The 19,465-nt window shown below is 42.6% G+C and overlaps 1 protein-coding gene across 1 annotated transcript; it reads right to left on the reverse strand.

Annotated features, from left to right (window-relative positions):
- Window positions 1-15,051: 15,051 nt before the first annotated feature.
- irx5a (iroquois homeobox 5a) lies at window positions 15,052-18,930 on the reverse strand. Its single transcript, XM_079496929.1, has 3 exons — window positions 18,296-18,930; window positions 16,632-17,040; window positions 15,052-16,077 (listed from the first exon to the last, which is right to left on the reverse strand). Exons 1-3 carry the CDS (start codon window positions 18,539-18,541, stop codon window positions 15,329-15,331), a joined length of 1,404 nt encoding a protein of 467 aa, XP_079353055.1. The 5' UTR covers window positions 18,542-18,930; the 3' UTR covers window positions 15,052-15,328.
- Between the last annotated feature and the right edge of the window lie 535 nt (window positions 18,931-19,465).

The raw sequence follows: 19,465 nt of genomic DNA on the forward strand, positions 1-19,465 counted from the left end.
TATCGTGGGCTTGTAGATTTCCTTGTTTTCGGCTTCAGAGTTGGGGTTAAAATAGTAAAAATTGCATTCAGAAAAGTGACGTTCTAAAATGTGTGTAGCGATACAAGTGCAACAACAGAGGGTAGAAAGGCACGGGGTGTAATTAACTGTTAACATCCCATCCGTGTGAGTGCATGCGTGCGTGCGTGCGTGTGTGCGTGACAACAATGCATTCTTTGGTTGTCGTGGGGGTGAACAAGCAAAGACTTAATCAAGCTCAAGCACAATCGGCCAGAAAACAGAGGGTAGAAAGGCACGGGGTGTAATTAACTGTTAACATCCCATCCGTGTGTGTGCGTGTGCGTGTGAGTGTGCGTGTGTGTGTGTGTGTGCGTGTGCGTGTGTGTCTCTCTTGCGGTCTGGACCGCAAGAGAGACATGAAGTTATGGGAGGCTTATTTAGCAAATATGCAAAAGTACTTTGACACCATGGCATAAAACTGTCAACGTACACACACACACACACACACACACACACACACACACACACACACACACACACACACACACACACACACACACACACACACACACACACAACCTCCCCCTGTCCCCCTGTGTGTCGTTAATCATCAGGACGGAGAGAGGGCCTCATATTTGACTGGAATAACGGCTTATTTCACTCAGTCTCTCTCACAGTCTTTGTTTACATGTTGATACTACTGAACTACTTAAGCATATTCATTGCTGTCGGGAGGAAACCTCATAACTCCATTTGATTTTTGATTTATTTTTGGCATAAATCAGTGCTATTGAACACCCTTACGTCTGTGTGTTGTTTCGAAAATATTGAACCTATGGAAAGTGGTAAAAAGTGCTTTGGGCAAAACCTCTTAACTCCATTGTACCCTCAAAATGTCTGCTAAAGCAACTAACTCCACCACATCTCCCCCTCTCATGAAAGTAATTGACAATATATAAAGTTACAACAAAAACTTTGATGAGGCCGTATTGCTTTGTTTTAGAAATATACGGTTTTCTTAATTTCCTGAAAAATGTATATTTTTCATTTCCTGAAAAATGAACATTTTGGAGTTCCTCCCGACAGCAGAGATATATACTTTGCCGCAACAGAGTAGGCTATAAATCATTATTCATATACCAGTAGGCCTATTCTTTGATCATTTTTGCCTATATTGACCAACTGAGCCACCATGTAGAGTCACTAAGCGTTTATTTCCCCCACTCTTCTCGTTGCTGTCAGGCAGAAACAGCGTGCCTTTTAACTACTTGTGCACTGAAAAGTAACACTTCTACACATAAGAGCTTTCCACCCGAGAGAGACATTTTTCTTGTCCTTACAGTGGATGTGATGTACAGTGGGATGGGGGGGGGGGGGGGGGGGGTAGCTGTAGGAGGAGGAGGAGTTTGGATCTTATTACCTGTCGGCTTTTTCCCACAAAGTTATCAGAGACTGAAAGCTGAGAGCAAGTGTCCCTCGCAGCAAAGTTTGACTCCCGTTTCCAGTTTAACCTTCCATTAAACTGTCCCATTGTGCTCCCACTCTGATGGTGGTGGAGCCCACCGAGGAACCGCCACAAACCCCTTCACACACACACACACACACACACACACACACACACACACACACACAGACGCACACACACACGGACGCATGCTCACGCACACACAAACATGCCTATACACTCACGCACACATGCACTCACACACTCAAGCACACACATAGACCACAGTTTAATTCACATGCCTATCCCTGGGGAAAACTGTGTGTGGGGTGGGGGTGGGGGGGGGGGGGCTCTCCAGGATTGTGGAGGTCACTGTCTCATCCCTGACCAGTCTCTCTCTCTCTCTCTCTCTCTCTCTCTCTCTCTCTCTCTCTCTCTCTCTCTCTCTCTCTCTCTCATGTCGCTGCCCGCACTACAACATCCACTGCAACAGAAAGAGCAGTAGTATATACTTGTACCACCATTTGATGAGCAGCAGGGCAATAAATCCATTAATCATCATTTTATGCCTCATCAAACTCTTTGCCAGCCCCCTCCATGGGAGTTACACAAATTAGCCCGTAGAAAAAAGGCAGTCGTTTCAGATCAGCTAGGTAAGTGCTTTTTGATTGCCTTACTGAACAATACTTCCCCTGACAAGCCAATAAATCAGATCTTTCTATGCTTAAAGTGCAGCTAGTGTGAACGAACGGCACCCCAATCTAAGCTCTCCCAAACAAAAAAGGGGGTAAGCCGTGGCAGTACAAGGGGGTTTCTTTCTTTCTTTCTTTCTTTCTTTCTTTCTTTCTTTCTTTCTTTCTTTCGTAAAAAGCCAAAGCTCTTTTGCAGGTTTGTTTTTGATTCCTTTATCTTCATTCTGGAACAAAGCCCTTTGATAACTGAATACAGTGCTGTTATGTCTCCGGATGTGCATGCATGTCCTTTCCTCATATTGGATCAAAATACATTTCTGTTTGACTTCAGGCCGAAAAAACGCTAAGCCGTTTGAGACCATATGGGCCAAAAATCTATAGAATCTTTCTTTCTTTCTTTCTTTCTTTCTTTCTTTCTTTCTTTCTTTCTTTCTTTCTTTCTTGTGCAGGCTACTTCTTCACATGTCAAATAGCGAAAACAGCCAATGTGCTATTTGCACTATTTTTAAGATTATATTTTTGAGACACATTTGAACATTTTTCAACATTTACCCAACATAGGGACGCCAGGGTTGATGGTGGTTAAGCAGTTCTGGCTTTTAATCATATATTAGCACCAGTGGTGCCCACGCACAGTGGCATCATGCAGTAGACGCATCTCTGCATACTAGAGATGTAACCTCCATCCAGCATGCAGAGCATTCTGCTGGCAGGTGATGCTCACCTACTACAGTGATCATATCCTTCCATCCAGATGGTCATTCCATGCAAGACCAGCAAATCATTCATCGGACCGGAAATGGCTCCGTTATTGAAATCGAGGTCAATAGATGATGTGAGCCAAGGCTGGCTGCATGATGCTCTGGCTGCTCTAGCCTGGCTCCATGCCGGTATCAGCAACACTGATAACTGATAACTGATAACACCCTCACTGCAGTGAGGGTTTTTGCCCAGAACTTTGTCAACAGTTTTTTACACTGGGCACCCAAAATGTTGCACCGACCACAAAGTCAGAAACCACTGTGCACTGTGCAAGACAATGGCCTGGTTTCCCAAAGGACACATGGTGTAAGAGGTATGGTGTATAGCACATGCTCAGATGCCCTCTAGGCCACACACAGAAGCCTGTGAACATAGACATTCCGTGCATAGATGTGCCACGCAATGGTAGGCCTCAGGCCTCAGGTCTACCATTCTGAAATGTAATTTAATAATATTTGGACTGCTGGACAGCTGACAGTAGGCTCTCCTTACTCTTAAAAAATCACACCCGTGTGAACTGAGTGGTGTAAGGTCTTATATAGCCTGATCAGCTGTGGTCTGACGTAATGTCTGACGTAATGAAATCACACCCGGGTGAACTGGGTGACCGTAGCAACCATGCTAATTTTTTCTGCACAGACAGACAGACATACTAACAAAGCCAGTTGTAGGAGTGGTTTACACCACTCAAAAAAACCATATATATATATATATATATATATATATATATATATATATATATATAAAAGGTTTGATATATATTATCAAACCTTTCAAAAATATTTGAGATTTTGAGCATTATTCAGAAATTGTTTAGCAGGTCTATAAGCTCAGCATGCACCGTCGGCTATATTCACACAACACCGTCATACCACGAAGCATAAAATAAAGCTTAACAATATATTAGATCTGTGACCCAGACAGAACAGCTCACAACCCCCGGCCAGTACTGCCTTTGATTGGAAGGGGGCTGGTTTGAGGGCAAGGGAAACTCTACTGAAGTGAGTGAGGTTGGTGGGGGTGGAGTTGAGGGTGGTCTTTATCTGTTGAAGAAAAAGGTGAAAGAAAACTCTGAGATTAGCTATTGGACTTGGCTGTAAACCACTCCGGTTAATCAGGGGGGCTGCAGCCAACAAAAATAAATAAAATAATAAGCCACAGGGCTATTTTTTCCCACCCGTATCATCTGCTAATGTCTGAAGCATGGAATTGTCAAGTGCAACATTGAACAGGCACAGGCACTAGCTGATGCAAAGTCCTGCGTCAGTGTTTGGATTTTGATACCCGGCTAATTTGGATGTTGAATGACGAAACCCAACGGCTACCTGTCCTGCACCGCACACTCCTAAAACCGGAACCACACAGGGCAGCAGTGTGTGTGTGTGCGTGTGTGCGTGCGTGCGTGCGTGCATGTACATGAGGTGGACATTACTGATTGGATGATTCCTGAGTTGGATCATCCAGACAGGCACTTTTGTAAATTGCCAATGTAGACAATAGTCACACACGTGGGGCCCCAAGCTCTCCTCCTCTCCTCCTTCCTTCATTGTGCCAAAGTAAAGGCTCATGTATACATCATCACAACATGGCCCCAGCTGTGTCTCTCATCAGAAATGACGTCTAACGGCACTTTTGTCAATATCAAAATATGTCAGCATTAACCGCATCCCCATTCTGGGCAAAGCCAATGGTTTTGGGGTGATTGATTGATTGATTGAAGTATTTATTAGCAGTTTGCAGAATTACAGTATATTTCAAGCACAACTCAATACAAAAAACTGTTAACTGTGAGTGGGCGACCAATAAAGCACTAGACTTGTTTACAAGAGGGTCCACCTTGTTCAATTCATCATAACATTTAGAGACATACAAATATACACTTCTATATAGCGAAAAAAACAGGAAATCATCATCATAAAGGAGGTAAAAAGGGAAAAGAAAACATATACAGTGAGGGGAAAAAGGGGTGGGTGGGGATTCAGATTTTACGGGGGCCAGTTTCGAATTGCTGCCATCCGTAGGTGCCCTTTGAGAGCAGTTTTGAAGGAGTCAAGGGATTTGCATAGAGCAGAGGGGAATAAAGGAGGGGACCAAGTATAGACCCCTGTGGCACCCCGATCATTGAAGTAGGGTTTAAGTGGTTAAACATGAGCCTTTAGCAAGCATGAAAGTCTGGACTATGGAGCAGAGGAATTGTTGTGAATGAGTCCAGAGGTCTCTCCTCTCCCTACTCATTAGCGCTCACTCTCACACATGGCTGAATTGAGCAGCGCTCAAAATAACTTAGCCAAAAAAAGGAGGAGAGAAGGAAGGAGGCTGGGCCCCCGTTTATATCCATCTTGGGAACTGATCCAATTAAGTAAGTGGCCATTTGCATGCGTCAGGCTGACACAGTGAACTGGGGAGGAACACTGGAAGGTTGGGACCAACAGAAGAGGGGCCGGCAGCGAAGGAAGGTCTGTTTGTTGTGAGGCACGCCAGGTGTAAGGGTTAAAGGATCCCCGTGCGTGCGTGAGTGTATTGTAATACACGCACGCATGCGGTGAGGTCCAAATGTCCCCACAAGTATAGTAGAACATGATTGTTGTGTCTTATTTTTCTGCGTACGGTTAAAAAGTGGCAAAAACGTGTACGAGTGCAATTAATAAAATTGCCATCTTAAAGCGCTGATGTCCTCACAAGTATAGTAACGTGTGCGTGTGCGTGCGTGTGTGCGTGCGTGCATGCTTGTGCGTGTGTGTGTGAATCCTAGTGGTCATTAGGACACATATCTGTGTGGTAATGTGGAGCAGATGTTGGGGAAGAAAGGGATCATTTAAAAAGGCCAAATGTAAATAAACAGTCAGGCGGCCGGCGGACCCTCCTCCTCCTCCTCCTCCTCCCTCTGAAGTCCCTGAAAGAAAACACTTCATCAATCTTCATCACAACCATTACAACTGTAATATTAACGGGACTTATCTCATGTCTGCCGCTGTCCACTCTTAAAAGCCTGATGATTCCTGCTTCGCCTACAACGGCGTCGCTGCCATCGCATGGCAAAGATAGAGGCTCGAGAAGCGAAGTAGGCTATAATGCATCGCGGCCGCAATTATCCAACATGTGGCACCGTCTCTAAAACATCTAGGGGCCCTATTTGTGTCAGTGCCTTACTCCTTGGGCTCCATTTTCGTCACCGCTAAACCCCTCATCCCTAAACTTCTTTGCCTTTTTTTTTACTATTTTGCAAAACATTTTTGAATAGTTAAAATGGCCAGTCTACAAGATCACAACGTGTCAATGTAGATTGGCTAGTTGAACTATTCAAAAATGTTTTAAAAATAGTAAAAACAAGGCAAAGAAGTTTAGGGATAAGGGGTTTAGCGGTGACGAAAATGGAGCCCCTTATCCCTAAACTTCTTTGCCTTTTTTTTTTACTATTATGAAATACATTTTTGAATAGTTCTATAAGCTCACGTGTCAATGTAGATTGGCTAGTTGAACAATGTTTTAATGTTTTTCATAATAGTAAAAAAGGCAAAGAAGTACTGGTGAAAATATAGGGCCCTAAATGTAATCCATTTACAAAACACACTTTAAAGAGATAGGCCTATTGGTCCTGAGCAGCTCTATACTCAATACTCTAAAGTGGTTTATTAACCACATGAACCCTATACGTCCTTATTCTGGGCATGTGTAGCGGAAATAGATGACCTACAACAAGCTCACAACGGGTTGTGTCGCAACGTGTTGTGCTATTTTCATTGAAGAGATTTGGTGGAGAGCGTAAAGATGAAACGACCAAGTAGGCCTACAGACCGCTGGGGGTCACCGATCAATTGAAGGGTTTAAGTGGTTTAGGCATCCACCAACAACATAAGTCATCCCACAAATATACTATGCGGTGATAATGAGTGATAATTTGCATCATCCGTACCAACAGCCATATTTATTTGCGAGCACAATGACAAAATAGCATTTGATCAACACTTTATTTGAAGAAATAGATTAACATTACTGTCAACAATGAACTGCCCTGGCGAACAGAATGGTATAGTCTCGTCATGATTTCTCAAATGTGGAGCGTGAGTTGGCCGTTGCACAGCCATTCTGTGGACCGTCAATGGTCTCTGTTTTCCACTCTGTGTTTTGGTTACTTGGGGTCCCGATAAACTCCAGTGTCTCCCCGGCCGTGAATATTACCAAACCATCTGTAGCAACTGTGTTTGGCATGGTGGGTTCCTTCCGTTCAGTTTGAGGTGACAATTTTAGCTTGTGCTGGTTGGTCAGCTGCTGTATGTTCCCTTTAGGGATGATATGGCGTACACAGCTTATCACACTCTCTGCCCTACCTTTTTTTAACCCATTCTGGATAGGAACCCCTTTTGGTGTTTAATAAGCATTATGTTATACTTTAGCTATTGAAAAATAGCAGATTTACAAGCACGGTGCCGCACTACAAGCTTGTAGGTCTGCTAATTTTGAAATAACGTGAAAATGTCTTTTAGAAGATTTAGAAGATTATTTTTAGAATCGTCCTCAGGTCTATACAACTGTTACAGGTATAGTTTTCAGTATCCTAGTTCTGCAGTAAAGTGTTTGCATCATCATTAATACATTATACACTTCCGCTATTACTGCTGAAGCATGCCAGTCAAGGCCATGAAACACGGCAGGCTTCAGTCAACACTTCAGTGGGTGTGTTGAATGTGTTCTCTGTGTGGTGACAGTGTGGGTGGAGCCAATGCATTGTACACATGAGCCACTGCTGAAGTCTCTATCAGACCCACTAACTGCTCCCAGACCAGTGCTTATAGAAGGAAACTTGGCTTCGATATAAGGCCCCTCCCCCTGAATGCCTGTGCCTGTGTGTGTGTGTGTGTGTGTGTGTGTGCGTGTGTGTGTGTGTGTGTGTGTGTGTGTGTGTGTGTGTGTGTGTGTGTGTGTGTGTGTGTGTGTGTGTGTGTGTGTGTGTGTGTGTGTGTGTGTGTGTGAGTGTGTGTGTGTGTGTGTGTGTGTGTGCACAGTAATTCACACATGCATTCACATACATTTATAATCATACAGTTATTCACATATGGCATTCACACGTGCAAGTAATGTGTTTATACATGGATAATATTTGTCGTGTGTGTGGTGTGCAGCCGACATTGTATAAATTGTATTTCTACAGTAGCCTATGCGTGCATGTCGGTTTTTTTCCTCATTTTATTTAGATTTGTTTTGCTTGACCGCAAATGTACAGAATGTTATTTAGATGTTGCATGTTGTTCAGACTAGGTTTGATGTTTACTTGCATCCTATAGTTTTGTTGAGGCACTACATACATTGTTCTCTTTGCACTTATGTGACCATTTACCAGTGGTGGAAAACATTTTTTTTACTTAAGTAAAAGTATCAATATACTGCAATGCAGAAATACTCTGTTACAACTAAAAGTCTGTAGCCTAATTCAAAATTTACTTGAGTAAAAGTACAATATAAGTACCAAAAGTAGAGTCCTCATTATGCATAATGTCTCATTTCAAGTTTTCAAATGTATAGAAATATTTTGAAAATAGACAATCTACATGTGAGCTTGTAGATCGCTATTTTCAAATGGCCGAAATGTAGGCTATATAAGGCTGAATTGGTTAATGTATGTTTTGAAATAATACGCAAAATCTATACAAAGTAACTAAAGTTTTCAAATAGTGGAGTAAAAGTACAATATTTGCCTCTGAGATGTAGTGGAGTAAAAGTAAAAGTATACCACAAAATTGTACATACCGTACTTAAAGGGGAATACCACTTACTTTCAACATTTGACTATGTCATTGATATACCTTAGAGTTGTGTGGAAATAATAAATACAAAATAAACCATTCTGTGTTTCCTAGAACTGGAGGACTGAAACGTGATCACTAACATTATGAAGTACATCTTTGTGATGTCACTGAGATGTACTTCATAATGTTACTGATATTACTGTTACTGTATATTAATGACATAGTAAAATGTTGAAAATGAGTGGTATTCCTCTTTAAGTAAATGTAATTACACCACTACTATTTACCATGTGCTTTGTTGACTATAAAGGCTTCGTGCTCTGATTTAAGTCGCTCTGGATAAAAGTGGCCGCCAAAGCTTAGTTGCATGTCGGTGTTGCGCGCCATAAATTGCAGATATACACGCTCACAAACGCGTCACGTTTACTTTGTTGTGTGTGGTGAGATTGTAGATCTGCTGAGCATGACACTTGGGTGCAACTAAGTAGCCTATATAACTGAGGCTCTAGTGTTTAAATTGTGTGTGTACCTAGTGGTGTGAACATTCATGCTGCTGTGCGTGTGTGTGTGCGTGTGTGTGTGTGTGTGTGTGTGTGTGTGTGTGTGTGCTGAGCCCTTACATGGCCACTGAACACATGCCCTGCCCAGTCAGAGGGTCAAGAGCTCACTCCACACTGCTGTCAGAGCACACTGGCCAATGAGCAGCCCTTTTCACCGAGTCAAGTGTGTGTGTGTGTGTGTGTGTGTGTCTGTGTGTGTGTGTGTGCGGGGGCACGTGCGCATACCTGCTATATATTATTCATATGAGTCTGCATAAGGGTTCGTGATAAACATGAGTGATTCAATCAAATGTTTTTCAACGGTATGTCGATTTGAGACTTGTTTTGTCATATTATCAGCTGTGAATGTTGGCCTATTTGAGTGACGGCTGTGCCAATGAAAACACCTGCCATTTACAACACGATTCATGGCTTCTGTATTTCCCACCTCGGTTATAGACCCAATGACCTTGTTCTTGTTCACTTCTAATATTTAAGATAAATAGTTTAACCTGCACTAACCACACGTATTAATTCTTAATACAAAACCTTTGTGAGCTTGTAGATTGGCTATTTTAGCAATTTAGTATACATTTTAAAAGGATTTGAATTTGTTTTGGAAAAGAAAAAGAAAAAAAGTTTGATTTGATTAATAGTTTGCCTTGCGAGATCCAATAAGCTAATATTACTGCATAGATTCTGAAAACTGATTTTAAAACTTATATATTTGCTTCGAGTGTAGCATAGATCATCATTCTCCATTGGTGTTTTTTGCTCTCTTTGAATACATGTTTTATTCATATAGGAATGTGAAGGGGGTCACTTAAAACAACAGACAGCTGAAAATTACACGTGTAATCTGTCCCCTGGGAGCTCTCCAGAGAAATACAAAAACAGTCTGCAAAGTGCAGAAAAATACTAGTAAATCAACCTTGTGCCACGTCATTTGGAGTTGGTTTTACAACGTGTTCAGAACGGCTTTATAACTTCATTTAACCATGGACATATTATAGGTACCAAAATAAGGTGTTACCTTCATTTTTTTTTCTTCTTTTTTTCCTTTGTATTTATCTCTTCAAATTGGTTTAATTGGGAGATTATGTCGAAGGATATCAGCAACACTATCAGTGTTGCATGATAAATAACTGGATTATTTGGCTGGCAAATAAATAAATAAATAAATAAATAAATAAATAAATAAATAAATAAATAAATAAATAAATAAATAAATAAATAAATAAATAAATAAATAAATAAATAAATAAATAAATAAATAAATAAATAAATAAATAAATAAATAAATAAATAAATAAATAAATAAATAAATAAATAAATAACATATTTTAAGCGTCACCAACATACAGTCACAACTGGGGTGCTTCTATGGACCACAACCTCATCTCACATGGATAAAACAGCAGCCTTTCTTCAGGGAAAGCAAGACATGCATGTCTGGGGGAAATTAGGCTACTCAACACCGCAATATTGGTTGTTTTCACTGTGTTTTTTGTATTGTATAATTTGTATTTTATTTAAACGATCTCCTTTTCCGAAGAAGAAAGAAAACAGTCTCCATCTTTTATTCCAGTCCATTTGGCAACACTTGGCGGTTTGGTGTTCATGGCCTTGCGAATAATCCAACAGAGGTCAAGCAACAGGGGGTGTCTCTTTACGCGTCGGGGCTGAATTTGACTCTCTTGGTCGTGTCAGATGTGTTGTATCATGTAGACAGACGTTTTATCAGTAAGCTGTTTATGTGAACTCCCTTTTGGTCCGCTGAGTACATTTTAATGATATTGAAACGCAGTGTATCAACAGGTTTGGGTTTCACTTTGTGGCCTGACCTATTTGAGCGGCCCCAAGTGGCAGGTGTGGACCTAAAGCCCCTAATCTATTTCGTCCCTCCGCGCCAAGTTAAATCTCTTACCAAGGCTACCGAATTGTACAGCTATTGCCATAACCCGCGTGCCAAACGCATTATTTCGATTTTTATATACCCATAAATGTATATAGACTTACATTGCTATGTGTGGCGCAGGCCAGGCTGTGCACTCTAGATCCAATCGAATAAATTATCTTGAAGACTTAAAATTGCCATAGGTTTCTATAGGTTAACAGTTCCACAAATCCCGTGATTGACAACATCAGTGCAAATTAGATTGTCACTGTCTGTCGTCACCACGTGGCTATATCAACGGGGCTACTAATAAACTTGCAACTTGCGACACAGATAATGACGCTGATAATGGGATTATGCTGGGATGCAGATGTCACGGACTCACGAAGCAACTTGAACTTCATTAGATCCGAGTTCCGACCGCCCTCAAATCGAAAGCAAGCCCGAAAACGCTCTTGTTTTTCATTAGTCCCCATGTTAGGTCCATAAACATATATCGCTGCATGGGGAAGAAATCACACACACACACACACACACACACACACACACACACACACACACACTTAAATATTATGCACAAACGTGGCGTCTGCTTTGAGGGGAAATATGCATGAATAAAGCATCAACCTGCATGCTGCAGAAAGTGCAGATGACATATAGGCTCGTGGTGTTTGAAATCCTGCCAGATTGCCATCGTGTCAGTTTTTGCAAAATGCCGAATTTGTTGAGGGGCTATGCCTCCTGCTCAGAGAAACACACACAAAAATGCTGCTGTTTTACTTTTCGACTTCAACAATAATCCCGAGGCCTATATTTTTCACCGTCTGCTTGAAAACGGCACAATATTTTCCCTCCTCCATTAATTACAGCCACCCACTTTATAAACAATGTTGTTCATTATTCTATTTAATGTTTTTCTAAACGAATTTCACCGAAACTGTATACGTGTGTGCTTTTCTTAATAGCGTGATAAGCCTATTAGATCGATGCGTGCATTTAGGCCGCGACACAGCCAGCCAGGGCCCTGCCCAAGCAGTAAGGTAACAAAGTACGATTGAAGGGTATCCGTGTCTTTCTTCTATCCGTGTATTACCCCTCACTTTTAACACGTGGGAACAGTTTCACCTGCTCTCTCACCTGGTATTCTCACATGGTAGGTTACAGGTATCCAACGCATCGCTTCAGAACAATGAGGCCAGCGCACCATTCAGCTGGAGCCGGTGAAACGGGAGACTGAATGGGACAAAGTTCTGCCCTATAGGCTATCGTGACTTAAGTTTTCCTTGTCTAATAAACGCCCGGGCAAAATTCTCAGAACACGTGGAGGCATTGTGTGGTTAGGTTAATTTACTTTAATTGGGTATAAAAAAAAGTCTAGATGGTGCGCATTGACACTTGTGGGAAATTACAGTAGCCTACGTGTAGTCGATAAACGAATAATTTATTCAAATTAATAAAAAGATAAGCTTAGAACGCAAAGAATAATAATAGTGATACTACTAATAATGTACTTTTGTAAATATGGTAGGGTATATTCAATTACAACCAAATAGATTCAAAGGAACATCAAAGAGGTTCTCTCTCCCACAGGGCGTCGTTTGAATTACTGTTGGGGGGAAAACCAAGTGTCACATGTGGGGAAAAACAATCAGCACTCCCACTAATTAATATTGCACAAAAACGTGGTCGCACATTTGGGGCTTTGGGTTTTTCGACAGTCCAAAAGCGGCAGATGACAGGCGTGTTTATTATTGATCATTTTTCCAAACATTTCCTCTAAATTACGAAAGATGTAGATGTATTATCAGAAAGTTCCTCTCCGTGCTTTGTCTTATAATAGGCCTCATACTATACCTACTACCCCATACAACTGAAATGCACCTATTCACTAATGCAAATGGCCTATACGTCCGAGAGAACACTTCAATAAAAACGAAATAATGTCAGATTTCGCTTTGCATCCCTCGTGGATCAGCCAAGAAAAAAATAATCACCATGATTATGCTCTTTATCCGGCTGATGTGTCGCAATCACTGCTCTCTCTCTCTCTCTCTCTCTCTCTCTCTCTCTCACACACACACACAAACACACACACACACACACACACACACACACACACACACACACACACACACACACACACACACACACACACACACACACACACACACACACACACACACACACACACACAGCTCTCTCTCTCTCTCTCTCTCTCTCTCTCTCTCTCTCTCTCTCTCTCTCTCAGATTAAAATAGAAAGCCCACTCACTCGCCCGCCTGACTCCGCATAGAGGACATTAAGGCTAAGGGAATTATATGAATCCCGCGGGACACTTCAAGCTGCAGCAGAGGAGAGAGTCAACTATGGAGATTAATGGTCGCCTGTAAACAAGAGCAAACTGAGCCACTTCACTGGAGCATAATAATAATAATAATAATAATAATAATAATAATAATAATAATAATAATAATAATAATAATAATAATAATAATAATAATAATAACCCTAAAATATGCCTAGTGATTATTATTATTTGGTGTAAAAATATCATGCTTAAAAAACCTTGATAACAGCAATCTTAGCAAATTAGTGTTAATTGTAAATAATTATGACAACATCAATAATGATAGGCTAATAATTATGTTAATAATAACAATAATGTAATCATTATTAATAATATATTAATAAGCTAAATTTGATTATCCTCATAAAACACGTTAAACTTCTAGTATAAAACACCAGTAATGACCACCTTAACATCTGCAATTAGCCTGGATGCCCCCTCCCCCATCTTAATTATTTTTTAACGCGTCAGTTAAGTGTGTGTTATCATGTTATGTCTGTATTTTTCATCCACTTGGCCACAATTCCCATAATAACTGTGATCATCACGGTGCATGCATGCCATAGGCAGGCCTGTGTGTGTGCCTCAGCTCAGCCTGTGCGCTTGTTCCTAACTAGGCCATTTTGATCAGAGGCGGGTTACAAAGAATGGAAGGAAGCCCCCCTGAAAATTCTAGGAGCAAGTGTGACACCTACCTGCGGAGCTTGGAAGGGTCTGGGAGTCTCTTATAGGCTATACAGTACAGTCTTGTGTGAGTGCGTGCGTGTGTAAGCCGTGCTACTGTACCGCGCGGCCCTGATCAGATCCCTCCCTTTTCAGCCCCAAATCACCAATGTTTCACATCCAACGCACCATTAAAGAGCGTATCCATTATATGCCATAACGGGCCAGTATGCTCCTAAATGCATGATTGCGTCCTTTTAACAGCTCTGCCACGCCTTGGAAATAGTAATGAGGCCTAAATTTGGCATAAAATCGAGCTCATTACCGCAGTTCGCCACCTGATTGCTTTGCATAAAACGCGACGAGTAATTGGGTTTTTAAAATAGGGGAACCAAAGACTCGGTTTTTATGTCATTTTAAGATACACCTTCACAATGTGTACAGGGGAGAATTGAAAAATAAATTCCTCACTGCTATTTTAATTATTTGCAACTCCGAGTATGTACAAATATAGCCTAATGTTACATTTGTTATACACAGTGATTTGTAGGACTGCAGACCAACATGTTGCACATGGAGAATAACAGTGAAAAGGGCCTGGGTACTAACTTAAAATATACCAGAAAATTACTGTCTGCCTATTTTATTGTCCAAAAGGTCGGTACATGTCTGAGTGAAGCAAGATGGATTTTTTTTGTTATGCCTTTCAAGTCTCCAACGACCTTTTCCCTCTCTCTGTGTTGTTGGCCTATAGCCTCACGCCCGCAAGCCTTTAGAAAAGAAAATTGCCATTGATACAGCTGTCATGGTGCAAGAATCCAATCCACAAATATTTCCTGTCGATTCGTGGGCCAGGAAGCACTTTTTGACACATCAAACATGCAAAAACAACTGCACTCCAAGAATAATCGTCTGCACAAGTGTATTTTTTTCTTCATAATTTACTTCAAAGATAGTGTATTGTCCATTTTTTCTTAAATACAAAAATGCTACATTAAATATACATGTTAGTCTTTAATACAAATAGACTCAGGCGGCTGCAGCGATTAAGACCATTCATGTTACATTTGTTTTTTAGGATTAACCATTCTGAAACTAAAATTTTGAAAGATTAGCATGTACTCAGAAAATAACTGTTCTCAGATTTTTATTTTTATTTTCTTAATGCAACCACAAAATAAAAGAAAATAAATAAAAGTCTGCGTGATTGGGGGAAAGAAAATAATAATAATCAGGTATATTAAATGTTTGACATACCTTTCTTTAGTTCAAATGGGGAGTCTTTACAAAGATCTACCTGCGTTTGCCCTCTGAGTGAGACTTTCTGGCTCTCTCTTACCAGAGCCTCTGCTCTACTTAACACAGTCTGGTTTAATCCATTGAAATGTGCCGTGCTGGACCCCGTGCCGGAGCCGTGGTGGTGGTGGTGGTTACTGTGCAGGTGTCCAAAGCCGCCATAGTTCGTGTAGCCGGGATAGAAAGGGGAGGTGTAATACAGAGGCCTCGATAGAACCGTGCTGTTCTGGTGGTGCAGGTGGTGAGGCGCCGGGGACACGGCGCGGCCGTTGGGGCCGATTCCAACGCCCGGGGCCTGGGACTGCTGCTGCTGCGAGTCCCCGCTGCCCTTAGTACACCTGTCCGAGGACGTGGCGATCTCCGCGAGAGACCACAGTTTGGGCTTAGGGGCCGATGGCGGCGAGTGAATCACTGACGTCACGTTGCTGCTGCTGCTGCTGCCGTTCACAGGCAAATTGTTATGGTTCAGATCCGACTGCTTGTCGTGCGACAGCAGCGCGTCTCCCCCGCGGCGCACGGCCGCGGGAGACGACGTGGTGGCTTTATTAGCGGACTCTGTTTGCAGCAAGTCTGTCCGCTCGTCCTGCTCTTTTAATTCCGAGTCGCTCAGAAGGGGATCCGTGTCTTTGCCATGATGACTATCCTCTTTAAATCTGTCACACGCCATGTCCCCAGGGTTTAGCAATTTATGATCTGGAGCAAAAAAAAAAAGGGCATATAGTTAATACTGAAATAATATAATTATTCTATAGTGGCATAACAATGTGGCACAAAAGCGGCGGGGCATATGTTGACTATTTGAATGCTACATACATTCGAGGCTATTGTAGGCCTACATTATCATAATAATAGCTATGGTAATAAGCATTCAACAATAGGCCCTCGGCTCACACAACCGGTGAAAAACCCGGGGATATTAATGATCATATAATGGCAATAATTATCATTAGCCCGAATACTCGGTGAAATACACCAGCTGTATCCTTATTATGCGGCTAAAGATGAATTGACTACTAAACACTGTGCGTCACCAGCAATTTCAGCCCCTCCGAGAAGTCAAATGAGGGGAGTTCAAGGTGATTATTATTTAAAGCAATTGTCCCATTATAAATAATATACCACCATTAACCAGCAATCAATTTTGCACCCAGAGTGGAAACGACTGCGATGAAAAATTGATGACACCCCCCACCCCCCCTCCTCCTCCCCCCTCCCTCACGCATGCATGCAACGCACGGCACACCGACCTGACTCCGTGTCGGTCGACTCTCCCTTGTCTGTGCCGGGCTTGATGATTGTGGGCTCGTCGTCGTCGTTCTTCTCCAGGTCGATGTTCTCGTCCTCGTCCTCGTCCTCGCTGCGGTTCCGCGGCGTCCACGTCATCTTGTTCTCCTTCTTGAGCCTCCTGCGGGCGTTGGCGAACCAGGTGGACACCTGGGTGAGCGTCATCTTGGTGATGATGGCCAGCATGATCTTCTCGCCCTTGGTCGGGTAGGGGTTCTTGCGGTGCTCGCCGAGCCAGGCCTTCAGGGTGGCCGTGGCGTCCCGCGTGGCGTTCTTGCGGTAGGCCGGGTCGCCGTACGGGTAGGAGCCCAGGGGAGAGGCGTACGGGTGGTATCCTATTGACCCGGCCATGCCCTGGTCATAAGGAGAGCTCTGCATGGGAAACACAGGCACAGCGCATGCACTCGGTCGGTCATCATCATCATCATCATCATCACACGCGTCTAAACGTTGTCAATTATTGTATGACCCCCCCCCCCCCTCCCCTCTATAGCCTACGCATTAATGCTGATTTCCCTAGTGTTTATATTGACGTGAATATAGGCTACAGCTCCTTTTTTATTCTGCTCTTTAAGCGTTCTTGTGCCCTGCATAGGGCTCTGTACAAATAAAACGTATTATTATTTACTATATTGTTATTGGGCAATTAATCTATTTACGGAGGAAATACGCCTATATATATTCATTCAAAGAGCTTTAAAATAGTTTATAACAGCGCAGGGGTGCGCGCACATTCACTCACGCGCGTGCACACGACACACGTACACACTCACGCACATAGGCTATAGCCTACACAAATGCATATAGTGACATGTTTTCCCTTTTTTCTGCAGCAATATAGCCAACAAGTTTGAACTTCGCCTTCATAAAGTTTGTTTGAACTTTATTTGGTATTTTCCAGGAGAGTCTTTAGTTATTGTTTTGTTTAATTTATCAGACGTCAACATGCAGTTATCAGCTATGATAATTGGCAATTAAATCGATGAAAATCACATAGTTTAGAGATGCCTGACCTCATTTATACTCCCATAGACATCGATCAAAAGAAAATTGGCCTACCATGTTTTCTAATGTCATATTTTGAGTAGCCTACGTTAAACAGGCCTACACAGTTACAGTTAAATTGTTTTGTTTTTTGTGTTGTTATTGTACGTTGAGCTTATTTGTTTGTTTCCAGATTAATTTGTAGATTTACGAATCCTATTGCAAGTTCGACCAATTAAAACATTAAAAAAATGTGAAGAAGAAACTTTTAATCAAGCACCCCTAAAAACAAACAAAAAAACAAGTGACCTATAAATTGCCGTCACTGCAGGCATGATGCAGCACTTACATGCATAAACAAATATTTTTGACACGACATATTCCCCATAATAATTATTGATATTTTTCAAAAGCATAACACGACCCATAATCAACCAATTAGATGTATTTACAATACACTTTCGTGATGGCAACGTCAAAACGCAATGTAAATGAACGCCACACAAATACACGATCCCATAAGCGCACACACATCCCCAGCGAGCAAGGGATATTCTTATAGACAGTAATCAGAGCAACGAATCTTCGACCGGGTTCCACTAAAGTCATGATAACATTTTCAAGTTGTATATAGCCTACTCACCACGTACGAAGAGAAAGTGGCAGCGGCCGCCGCGGCGTCCGCCGCGCTGTACGGCAGATGGGAGCTGTAGCCGGGAGGAGAGGCGCTGCTGAACGCCGTGGATCCAGCGTACGGAGCGAAGGCGGATCCGGACGAGGATCTGCCGAGCTCCTCCGTCCTTGGTCCCGATATTGTGCTGTACGCCGGACACGAGTACAGAGCCAGGGACGCGGACGGCTGGTACAAGTAGCCCTGAGGATACGCCATGCTGAAGCGGACGCCACAGGAAAGTAAGCCACGTTACTTGCGCACTTTTCCCCTTATTTCCCCCCTCTTCATGCGTCGTGGGCGCTCATAGAGTCCCCTCGTATCAACAGACCAGCCTGTCTGTCTGTCTGTCTGTCTGTCTGTCGCCCCCTCCACCACCTCCTCCTTCTGAATGACAGCGGTCAAAAAAAAGTGAAATGATAAATGAATAGTCTACATAGGACTTAGATGTCGGGTTTTTGGTCGCTGCCAGCACAGCAACCCTCTCTGCGCGTTGAATTTGCTGTCGTTCGTTTTTCTGTCGCTCCCCTTATCTGAGTTGCGCCCTCGCTGCTCTCATGTGCCGTGCACAAGTTTTTTTTCCTTTTTTTTTTTTTTTTTACATCGGATGGGGGGCTTTGCTTGGGAAAATGTCCTGCCAAGATGCAAAGTTGGAAATTGAGGATTCTGACGCCTACTACGCGGCTCAACGCTCCTCCTCTCGGGGTGTAGTCATCGAAAGAAAAAGGCGAGCTTATGCTGGGCAACCACGCAGCCCTACCAAAATCCATTCTCTCTCTCTCTTTCTCTCTCTCTCTCTCTCTCTGTCTCTCTCTCTCTCTCTCTCTCTCGCCCCCTCTTCCCCCTTGCTTATTATTCACCCCATTTCCCCCTCCCTGCGCTCTCTCTCTCTCTCTCTCTCTCTCTCTCGCTCTCTCTCTCTCTCTCTCTCTCTCTCTCTCTCTCTCTCTCTCTCTTTGAGTAACAATCCATCTCCTCCCGCTATTTCTCTCTATTTTTTCTCCCATAACAAGGCTCGTTGCAGTTAAGTCTCAAGTGCGCCATGCAGCCCCCTGGATGGCGATATCATGCGAGTCTGTAGATCGGCTCCAACTTTCTTCCTTTTTCTTTTTTTGTCTCCTCTCCTCTAAATGCGAAGCCTTC

This window comes from Electrona antarctica (genome assembly GCF_951216825.1).
Source record: "Electrona antarctica genome assembly, chromosome: 3".
NCBI classification, from domain to species: Eukaryota; Metazoa; Chordata; class Actinopteri; order Myctophiformes; family Myctophidae; genus Electrona; species Electrona antarctica.

Bases quoted from the DNA above. Each gene is read 5' to 3' on its own strand.
- irx5a (XM_079496929.1), bottom strand. From the start codon at position 18,541: ATGGCGTATCCTCAGGGCTACTTGTACCAGCCGTCCGCGTCCCTGGCT. The intron at 17,041-18,295 runs GTGAGTAGGCTA...TTTCCCATGCAG, and splicing joins CCACTTTCTCTTCGTACGTG to AGCTCTCCTTATGACCAGGG. The intron at 16,078-16,631 runs GTCGGTGTGCCG...TTTTTGCTCCAG, and splicing joins GTCGACCGACACGGAGTCAG to ATCATAAATTGCTAAACCCT.